Source organism: Camellia sinensis, chromosome 12 (assembly GCF_055761805.1).
Source record: "Camellia sinensis isolate YWXY chromosome 12, ASM5576180v1, whole genome shotgun sequence".
In the NCBI taxonomy this organism is placed as follows: Eukaryota; Viridiplantae; Streptophyta; class Magnoliopsida; order Ericales; family Theaceae; genus Camellia; species Camellia sinensis.
The window spans coordinates 66020799-66032360 of NC_138972.1; the positions used below are offsets into that span (position 1 = coordinate 66020799).

Sequence of the window (11562 nt, forward strand, 5' to 3'; positions counted from 1 at the left end):
GCCCCTTCGGGCCCAACCTAAGTCCACCTCGAGCTTATATACACACATAAGCTCTCTTAAAGTTTCAATGTGGGACAACCATTTCAAGAAAATCTACATTTTACTTCTTTAATTGTTCATTCTACGAATCCGAAAACGACGTCAAGTTCTCATTCACTCATAAATGGTTTTGATGAACCGTTTTCATCGTATGATTTGTCATGCGGTAAGGAACACGTCACCTCTGTGAACTTATTCCAAAAGACATGTGGATCCTATTCAAATTTGAACTCAAAATTGGCTCAAAATAAATTTATAAAAAACCATAATTCCAACATATGTAATATATTTTACAAACATCACCTGCAACTAATTTCCCCTTTCTAACTCTATCACTGAATCACTGTGACAGTAAAAAGAGAATTATAATTCAGTGGGAATTTAAAAAAATATTTACAAATACATGAAAATTTTTAAAATCATAATTATTAATATTTATTTTGTTTACCATTGATGTGTAATTATTTTTTTACTTTTACACTGAATTACTATTTTGCCAACTTTTTTCCTAAGTCAATGTTTTTCATTTGATAACATATTATTTTATTTTGTCTAAGGTAACATTTCAAACTATTAAAATACAATTTTTTTAAATAAAAAAAAGGGTAATATAAGTGCCTCTATTCTCTCAAAGTCCATCAGTATCTTCAACCGCCACTTACTTCTCTCTCTCTCTCTCTGTCTCTCTCTCTCACTCTCACACGCACACACACACAGAGTCATGAGAACTTGATCAAGTTATATGAATAGGAGGCACAGTACCAGAAAGATTGCTCGGCTCTCTGGCTAGCTAACCAAAGTAAGTCTCTCATCACCTTTATAGAAACATGTATTCATAACATATTTATTATTATTATTATGTCCAATTTGTGTAAGTAATCACTGTGTTCAATCATAGATGAATTTTCTGATAAAAAAGAACGGCAAGTTCAATTTTGATAGTTATAATTGAAGGAAAAAAAAAAAAATATTTAGTTTTGATTTGTCAATTTTTGCCTTTTATTTTAAATATCTTTATTTATATTCAGGGACGGACTACAGTGTAGACTATAGGGGCAGTGTCCCCTCTCCTTGAGACTACCTTGCTACTTACTTGCAATGGTTTAAAACAGAGCACTGGAGACTTTTTTGTTTGCATGGCACCCTTCCCATTCAATGGTTCCTAGTTCATGTCTTCAAGAGCAAATGTTTAACCCAATATGGCACGTGTTTGAACGGAATTGAAATTGAATATAATATATGTTAGAGCAATACTATAAATATAACTTATTTTAACAATTGAATCTATTTTGTGTGACATTTGAAGTGTGATTATTTGTTATTTGATTTTTATTAACTAGTTAAGAGACATGTTTTTATGAATAATTTATTTTTTGTTGTTGTTTTTAACTTTCTTTTTTAGATTGTGAAATTATGAATGAGTTTTTTTGGTTTATAAACAAGTTATAATCAACCCCAAAAAATATATTCTAGTTCTCTACCAAAAAAAAAAAAAAAGTCTAAAAAAATTAAGTTCAATTGCACAACTCTATCTTTTGTAAAGCTAAATTTATTGAGTTTTAATAGCACTTGAACTAAATACCTTAGGTTGACAAGTCGAGTTTGGACAGGCATGGACAATATCGAGTATTACTAGAACTGGATTGGGGCAAATTTTGAACCCAATTATGGCTTGCACCCTACCTATGGCCCCTCCGGTATTAGGATTCTAGTTTCGTCCATATTTATATTGACTATTGATATGATGCAATTTTCAAATTACAATATATAATTTGAGTTGGATACACATAATGTTTGACCTCCCTCTCTCTGTCCTTGCTTCTATCTGACAGAAAAATATTGATGGATCAATTTTTGTCAAGCACAAAAATTAATTATTTATTTTTATTGAGTTATTTGATATAATTTTTTCTCATATTTATAATTAAGAATAATTAATTATTCTTTTTCTGATTGAAAAAAAAAAATCATTGGGATAATCTTTTTGTTCCGAGTAATGCTAGAGACCCCAAATATTCTACCAAAAGTTTTACCAAATGTCTCACATGGGTGTGGGACCCACACAATGTGGGTCCCATGTGGGTCCCACACCCATGTGAGACATTTGGTAAAACTTTTGGTAGAATTTTTTGGACCTCTAACATTTTTATTTTGTTCCACATCTTAATAATTCTCTTAAAAAGATTGTGTCCATAAATTTTATTTATATAACATTAATTACCCCTAAATGAATGCCGGCACCTAACATCAACTAGGACTTGGTGATGTTTGACCTATCCTAACATGGTGTTTGGCTCATAGTGCCAGTTTGGCAGAAATTATAATCAGCTTATTTCAGCTTTCAGTTTAATTTAAGTTATTTTGATGTGTTTGGTTTAGCTTATAGCTTATAACTTATAGTTTTTTGGAAGTCAGAAATCAGCTTATTCTTTGAGTGGGGCAGGAGATGCTTTAAGAATAAGTCAGAAATCAGCTTATGTTCATAGTTATAAGCTATAAGCTGTTTAGGCATAAGCTATAAACACTTTCCCACAACTCTACCAAACAAGGCTAGAGTTACAGGAATGATTTTGAAATAGAATTATTTTTTCTTGGCCTCCCAATGGAAACATCATTTTTTTTGCTAAATTGATTAATAATCATTCCATTTGAAATATAGATCATTGTTGTTATTCCTACTGAATTAAATATAAGTATGAATATTTCAGTAGAATAATCATTCATTCCTGCAAATCAAACATTGGCTAATAGTATTCGCTAATTTCACCTATATGAAGGAAAGAAGGACAAATTTTGTTTTTCTGGTTATTTATTTATTTATTTTTTGTATTTTTGTATTTTTGTTTAGAATAGAATTTCAACCAACCAGTTTAGGGTCAAGTTTGAGTTGGAGGACCGTTTGGTTTTTTGTCTTCTTTCATTTTGTTTCTTTGTTCTTTCTTTCATTTTCTTTCTTTCTTTCTTTCTTCTTCTTCTTCGTCATCATTTTTTTTTTTTTTTGGTGTGTGTATATTCAAAAAGGGTTCTGCTTGTCTGTAATTAGAGATCAAGACTGGACCGTTCAGTCCACTTGTGGGCCTATTTTTGGGCCCCTTTTCGATAATTTGAACCGTGCAATATGTAGAACTCATTGAGTAGTATATTCCTATAAAAAATCATGTTGATCGGATTTTGATAGCTATTGATTAGATCAGATATCTGTCAACCATATATTTTTTTACCGTTTATTTTTTTTATATACAAAATAGATTTGATCAAATAGCTATTGATATCCGATCAATGTGATTTTTTACAGGGTTATGATACTTGACGAGTTCTACACATTAACGGTTCAGATTATCGAAAGGGGCCCAAATATGAACCCACAAGCCAAATTAGACGGTTCAAAACTCCAACGAGAGACGAGCTAAACCGATTCAGAAATGTACCTTACCTAACATGAAAAACAAAATTTAAAAAAACAAAGCAAAACAGAAGAAAGACACTCAACAAACATTCACTCTCTTGGTCTGTTTTTCTGTTATTTTCTTTATTTAATTATTATTTTTTTTATTTTATTTTATTTTCTTGCTGTCACCAACCTCAGTCTTGCCTTGGCTATTTTAATATTGGAAAATGATTTGTCCCTTTAAAAAAAACCCCTAATCTCCCTAATTCCCAAAACGACGTCGTTTTGGGCAAATTTATTTATTTATTTATTTATTTATTTTGCCTTGGTTTGAAATTTAGGGGGATTAGGGGGCCAAAAATTAGGAGATGTAGCAAGGTCCTTTAATATTTTTGTTTTTGTTTTGGTCCGAATGTTTTTGTTTTTTATTAGAAGAGTGGATAGTGATGCTTCGCTTACCCTATATAAAGGATGTAATGCTAGCCCAAGCCCGCCCGACTATAATAAAATTAAAATAAATAATTTACATATATATAAAATAAATAAATAAAAAATAGTAAATGGTTAGTTTAGTGTGGTTAAAGTATGCATTCATCTTAACATGTTTCCCTTGAGGGATGTATATTATAGAATTTTTTTCAATTAATATATGTAAAAAAAAAAAAAAGTTATATATTAAATATATTTATATAAATGGGGATAAGTTAGAGCACTACTAGGTTGAAAAACTGACATCAATTTTCTTAATTTTAATTTTTGGAGATTTTTCAAGACAATTTTTGGCATTTGAAATCTATGGCAATAAAACTTAACAGTCTTTCCACAATTTTGGTACTTTATATATAGAGAGAAATTTTATAATATTAAAGGTTTTGTATATTTTTAAGAAAGATAGAGTTTGAGAGAATTTTTACTCTGATAAACTATATCTTATTGTACCTTACAACTTTTGTTACAGCATTACTCTGTCCTCCCCTTTCGAGGACTACCATTTTGGTTTAATTCACCTCTTCCATGCCTTAAATGACAGAAAAATGTTGAGCAAATAGAGGAGGTGAGAAGAACAAAGAGGAAGTCCTCGCCCTTTAGGGGGGGGATTGAGTTTTGATGATGTTATACAGTGAATTGTCCTTACTATTATGCATTTCTTGGCATGGGTTTTAAAAATTGTGAGAAACATGACCACCGTAGGTCAAAGCATGACTCATGAAAGTTTATCAGATAATGTGATTAATGTCATGTAAAATGCCACATCAAATATTCAAACGTGATCATTACCACTTTTATATTTTTATTTTGCCAATTGATAAAAGATTAATTATAAATATAAAAGAAGTTAAATCAATACGAACAATCATAGCCCAATAACCCAACAACCATCACGATAAATAGTCCACAATAGAAAAGGAAAAAAAAAAAATAATGAAAACAAATGAACAATACAATACAATTGACCTCTTAATTAAGAATATATGGGAGTGACCAATTGAAATAACCCAGTTGATTGATATTACTCTTGTAAGAATTTACGTTGTGTTTGGTTAGGAAATTTGGGAAAGGATTTGGAAAGGGAAAGAGAAAAAGTTGGTGAAATGAGAATAAAATATACCTACATTTTACCTAATTTCACACACATTTGCCCTTTCCATTTCCAAATCCCTCTTCAAATCCTCTAACCAAACACAGCATTAAGCTACATTAATCTAACAACCGATACATTTTGATTAATCTTTATACTATGTTTTGCAGAAATATGGATGGTAATAACAAGATAGAAGAGAGGTTATTGACATCAACAGAAGGAGGAGATGGTGGTGGTGGTGGTGGTGGTGGTGATTTGAAAAAAAGGGTATGGGTAGAATCAAGAAAGATATGGAGGGTAGCATTTCCAGGTATATTAGCAAGAGTGAGTTCATTTGGAACATTGGTCATTACTCAATCTTTCCTGGGACACATTAGTGAACTTGATCTTGCTGCCTATGCTCTTGTCCAAACTCTTATTGTTCGTTTTTCCAATGGCATACTTGTAAGCCCCTCTCCTTATTAATTTTTTTTTAATCTAATTTGTCATTAATTGTCAATGGTAAAATTGTCATAATTTATAGGCTAAATTACATTGACCTCCCCTGAAATTTGAAAAAATTACAACAAGCACTATAATTTTTGCATAATTATACGTGACCTCTTTTTCAGTGAGACTAAATTGATTAGGACTAATGTAGATGGTGTAAAACATAAAGACAGACAAGAAAAAAAAAATATTTCATTAGAAAAGAGATAACAATAATATCATTTTCTATCCATCTAACTAATGCATTATTGATTAAAAAAAAAAAAGGAGGGGGGGGAGGAGGGGGTTGAAGTGTTATATAAATTAAAATTTTAAAAGAGTTCAATGTAATTATGCAAGAACTTGTGGGACTTATTGCATTTTTTTTCAAACTTCAAGGGAGATCAATGTAATTTATCCAAATTTATAGGTTAAGTGATCGTTTGAGAATTGACTTGTTTAGTGGCCTTTCGACTTAATGAAAAAAAGTTAAGGTGTTTGAGGATGGACTTTTTCAGTTTTATAATGAATGACTGTTATAATATGACTTACTTATTCAAAAAAAAAATAATAATATAATGCATGACTGACTAGTTTGAATGATTTGCTTTTTTAACAAGTTTTTTACTTTTTGAATTTCTTTATTTTTAACTTCTGGTTTTTTTAGACAAAAAACCATGTTCCCAAATGACCCCTAAATTAGACTGACTTCATTTTGTGAGGTTTGAAGAAAATATAGATAATCTTATAGTTTTAGCATATCTACATTAACCTTTCCTTCTTTAACAACAAATTTAACTAAGTTAGACCATCTCCAACGGTTCATCAAATGTTTCATCAAATTTAAATTTGATGAAAAAACTCTACTCCAATGGTTTACCAAATCTTTTATCAAATCCAAGATTTCTCAAATCTTTCATCAAATTGAGGATGGATGTGCCTTTCATCAAATCACTGTTTATAACCGTTAGATTTTCACCACCATATGTCCCCCAGATGACCACCTTAAGGCAAAAATTTGTAAAAAAATTTACACTGGTCCATCAGCCGCCCGGACATTTGCCCGATCGTCTGCCCGGTCGACCCCCTTGATGAACACCTCAAGGCAAAAATTTGTGAAAATTTTACACTGGCTAGTCGACCAGCCGGACATCCGCCCCGTCATCCGCCCGGTCGACCGATGTTCTGATAAAACTTTAAAAGCCTCCATTGGAGCACTTGATGTCAAATGAATTTTTTACTCAAATTTTTACTTAAATTTAATAAAAATTTTGATCCATCGTTGAAGATGCTCTTATGAGACAATGAACTTAACTTTTTTCCCTTTCTATTCCTCGTGAAATTACTTCGTTAGCCTCTTTTATCTCACCATCATTAACCTATAAATTAATAGCATGCACCTTTTTAATTCCGTGCTATTATAGTAGATTTTGACAATCCTATAGCTAGGTTTGTGCATTTGCATATATAAGTCATTATATTGTATTTACGATCACATTTTATTTGTAGCCTTTGAATAACAATACCACACATTAGAAAATAGGGCTTGAAAAAATTTATGCTAATGGTGATGAAAGTTAGCTCATGTAACATATTCTAAGACTATCCTTTCTATTTTCCAATAATTTTTTAGTTATTCTTGTTGCAGTTGGGAATGTCGAGCGCAACTGAAACTCTATGTGGCCAAGCATTTGGGGCAGGGCAACACCACATGATGGGTATATACTTGCAACGATCATGGATTGTCGATTTCGTTACTGTAACAATCTTGCTTCCTCTCTTCATCTTCACAGCTCCCATTTTTCGTCTACTTGGTGAAGAAGAAGCTATAGCAAAAGTAGCCAAGAATATAGCCCTATGGTTTATTGCCTTTATCTATAGCCTTGTCTTTGCTGTGACCATCCAAATGTACCTACAAGCGCAATTGAAGAACATGATCGTGGCGTGTATCTGCACTTCCACGTTTGCGATCCATGTACTCTTGTCTTGGATCTTTGTGAGCATACTAGACTTGGGAATACCTGGCGCAATGGGTGCATTGGCCATATCTTCTTGGTTAGTAGTTTTTGGAGAGTTTGTGTTTGTTTTTGGAGGTTGGTGCCCCCATTCATGGAAAGGATTCACCACTGCCGCCTTCTCTGATTTATGGCCTGTTGTAAAGCTCTCAGTATCCTCAGGCATAATGCTTTGGTAACGATCCATTTTCAAATCATTTGAAATGTTTTCATATAGTTACTTAAATTAATATATGCGCATTCATTATACTAATGCAATAATTCTTGCTAAGATAAACGGTCAGGTGGCAATTCCACCCAGACGGTAATGAGTTACTCTTACAATACGTCCATATACAATGATGCTCAAGGGTCTAGGCTAAGTAGCAAGAGCAAGTTTTAATTTATTAGGAGCCCAAACGATGCATTCAATAAATTCTTGCCGTCAACACCTAGAGAAAACAAAAGCTTGTACTTTAGTTTTTTCTAGGTGCTTAGAAAACAACATTTCAGTTTATTTTCCTCAAAATATACTCAATAAGAGATACCATTGCAATCTAAGCTACAAAAAAAGTGAAAATTTACTCGAGTAGGAAAAAATTGTAAGTATTAGAATAGATGGCATATTTAGAATTACACTACAAGATGTAGCATCAAAAGAATCAAACTCTAAATTGCACATGGTATAAAAAAAAGACTAGTGATATCAAAAAAATCTAAAATATTTTTTTATTTTATTTTATTTTATTTTTTAATTTTTTGGGTATTGAAAGGGGGAAGAAGATAAGAAAATAGGGAAAAACCAGCTATTTGTTTCCTTTTAGCTCTAAATTTCGCTTTGTCATTCTGCTATAGCGAAATTTCCCTAGTCCACTTATTCGTTGATTTTGTTTTGTTTTGTTTTTTTTATTTTATAGCCTAGAGTTATGGTACAATTCTGTTTTAATTCTAGTGGCGGGATACATGTCAAATGCCGAGGTTGCCATTTCTGCCTTCTCGATTTGGTATGGATCGTTCTATATTTTTTTCCTTTTCACTCTTCACTTAACCACAAATATTGCTCCTCCTAATTCCACGACTTTTGCAGCCTTAATATCAGCGCTTGGGAATTTATGTTGTGCCTTGGCTTTCTGGGCGCTGCATGGTATGCACTAATTACTTAATTAGTTATTTATTTTTTTATCTTATCCTTGTTTGATTTTTGATTTGTTATCTTTGGAAAAATAGTGTGCGGGTAGCAAACGAATTGGGAAGAGGAGATGCTAGAGCTGCAAAGTTTTCAATTAAAGTTATATTGTGTACTTCTGTTCTGCTTGGATTAATCTTCTTCGTTCTTTGTTTAATCTTCGGTCATGACATAGCGTACTTGTTTACAAGCAACGAGGAAGTTGCAGCAACTGTTTCCGACCTATCTGTCCTTCTAGCTTTCACCATGTTGTTAAATAGCATTCAACCGGTACTCACAGGCAAGCGACTCTTTTTTGGATAATTTCGCTTTTGAAAATATAAAAAACCATATTACCAACGACTGAAAAGATTTAACTGTTGAAACCGTGCTAGCAGGGGTCGCGATTGGTGCTGGTTTGCAAAGCATAGTCGCTGGTATTAACCTTTGTTGCTTTTATGTGATTGGAATTCCGATTGGAGTTTTGCTTGCATACGTGGCTGATCTTGAAGTCAAGGTAAAATAACCGGGCTTAATTTAGTATAGGTCCATGATACAAAAACAAAAAAAAAAAAAATTATGTTTGCTAACATTACAAGTGAAAATTCTATGACTCGGGTTCCATATTTTTCATGTAGGGAATATGGATAGGAATGACCACTGGGGTGGTAATGCAAGTTATTGCACTAGCCTTCATGGTATGGAGAACCGATTGGGATGAACAGGTAAACGAAAACAAGTCCACTTAAATTGTGAAAACAAATTAAGAATGAACAGTTTTTGTACTTAGATTGAAAAGAAAATTAAATTAAAATTTTGGACCTTTGTGTTACAGGTGAATAAGGCATCTGAACGCCTTGGCCGATGGTTTTTGAAACCCTCTGAGGAATCCGATGAAGTTCTCAATCACTCTTGAAATTGAAGAACTAATAAAGACTTTTCGAGTAAATGAACCACAAGCATACTTCAAATTTAATTTTGAATTCAGATGTTAGAAATTTGAGTCTAATTATTTTACTTCATTATTTTTATGATCCATGCAACAGAGAGCATATCACATTGTCATGAAATGGCAGCTTCATTTTGATCCTCCTTGTAGTGAACGATGTGGTGGATAATAATTAGGCAGATGTAAGTTGTCATTCGTTTCCGGCCTAGAAAATGGAAACTGAAGGCTTGAAAGTTTCGATTTCAACGAGCTACCGGGCACAAAAGAACTCTCGAGCCTGAGACTTGGGTAGGGATTGCTTGCTTGCTTGTAATTTAACAATGCGATTGAAGAGTTTGCTGTAATGTTTTTATGACATTTTCATTTTGCAAAGGTTTTTGTTTGTGAATCAGATTTCTCAAGCCTTGAGTATGCATTTACTAGTTTTTAGTTGCTTGGAAATTTCATAGATAATGATTATTATTGTGCCAAAATCAACTTACATGTCATAATCGATATATATATATTTTATTTTTCTTTTTTCTTTTTTCTTTTTTTAATTATTTATTTATTTTAAGTTTGACCGATAAGCTTCTTTTATGCCAATCATGAGCATCAAATTTTAAGCTAATCGAATATTAAAAGTTAAACCAGCTGATACTAATCTAATTGATCATGACTTGTGTACGTCTGTAGGAAGTTCAAGTAAAGAGCTCAAATCTTATCATGGGAATGACTGGTTTCCCATGATATAGCCTATAATAAATAAATAAAACAAAAACTCTCATATATGCTCATATTTCTTAGTGTAATTAATTATTATAATTTGGAGGACTAAATAAATGAGATAGTTTTTCCCTCTCCGATTAACCTATATTTTGGAATGTTTGATTCTGACAATCAATTTTATAAATAAGATTATGAGGAAAATTATGGAGAGGTAAAAATTGGTTTAGTCCGATTTACAATTCTAGAAATTTTATATAATAGTAAATATGATATATATTTTATGTTAGTAAATAAATTAACAACAACTAATTTGTTTAAGTTAATTAGAATTTATCAATTTTCATAATGAAAGTTAGTGTTCAAATCTTATAAGAGACTTTTTATATTTTAATTTTTACATATAAAAATATAAAAAAATAATAAATAAATATATCACGGTCTGTTTCAGTTTGGAACCGTAACCAAAGCCCTAGAATCGGGAACTGGACTGATTTGAATGATTCAACCATTTTCAAAACCAAAATCAAAACAAAAACTAATAAAACCAGACCAAATTAACGATTTAGATAAGATTGAATTGATTTATCAGTTCCACCGATTTTTTATTATTCTTTTAACACCCCTAGATATCATGAAATTGTCAGAATCCTAAATCCTAATCAAACACTTCCAAACAGGATAGATTTTAGCTATTAAACCAAGAGGCACAATCAAACAATCCCATGAAATTAGAAAGATTTTATTAATATTGTTAGGTTCCTTAGTCTTGTCAATCCCGTGAACAAATATGTTTTATCGAGTTGTAATTTTCTTAAGTTTGTTGTCTTGCTCGCTCGAGCGAAGGTGTTCTTGCTCGAGCAAAAGTTGCTTCTGTCTATCAAAAACCTGATAAGGACTATTGTACGCTCGAGCGCTGGTAGCGTGGCTCGAGCGAAGTCACTTAAGGAAAACACGCGGATTTGGTTCCTCGCTCGAGCGAGAGAGTTTTCGTTCGAGCGAGCTTCGCTGCCTCTATTTTCTATAAGTACTTGTTTAAGTCCAAATCTAGGATTACGTTTTAGATATCTACTTTAAGGTTTTTGGGGTTTTCTTTTGGGGATTTTTGTTAGTTTTTTTTTTTTATGTTTTGATTTAGAATTAAACTTATGTTTTGATAAGCACGCATTAAGGAGGTTAATTGTTCATATTCAAGAGTGTTCTTCTTCGGTGGAATTCGGAGATTCAAGCGTGGAGTATTGAAGGAGTTTGATACTACACATGGTCATTGAT

At 32.1% G+C, this 11562-nt stretch overlaps 1 protein-coding gene across 1 annotated transcript; it reads left to right on the forward strand.

The window, feature by feature from the left end:
• Positions 1–678: 678 nt before the first annotated feature.
• On the forward strand, positions 679–10058 carry LOC114288785 (protein DETOXIFICATION 24-like). The gene is made up of 10 exons (XM_028232373.2): positions 679–838; positions 5177–5453; positions 7126–7667; positions 8389–8475; positions 8559–8615; positions 8699–8937; positions 9035–9153; positions 9275–9361; positions 9472–9580; positions 9683–10058. The coding sequence occupies exons 2-9, from the start codon at positions 5181–5183 to the stop codon at positions 9550–9552; spliced, it is 1485 nt and encodes a 494-aa protein (XP_028088174.2). The 5' UTR covers positions 679–838; positions 5177–5180; the 3' UTR covers positions 9553–9580; positions 9683–10058.
• The last annotated feature ends 1504 nt before the right edge of the window (positions 10059–11562 follow it).

Excerpts from the sequence above, each read along its gene's own strand:
- LOC114288785 (XM_028232373.2), top strand. The coding sequence starts at position 5,181 with ATGGATGGTAATAACAAGATAGAAGAGAGGTTATTGACATCAACAGAA. Across the intron at positions 5,454-7,125 it reads GTTTTTCCAATGGCATACTT|TTGGGAATGTCGAGCGCAAC; the intron begins GTAAGCCCCTCT and ends TTCTTGTTGCAG. Across the intron at positions 8,616-8,698 it reads GGCTTTCTGGGCGCTGCATG|TGTGCGGGTAGCAAACGAAT; the intron begins GTATGCACTAAT and ends TTGGAAAAATAG.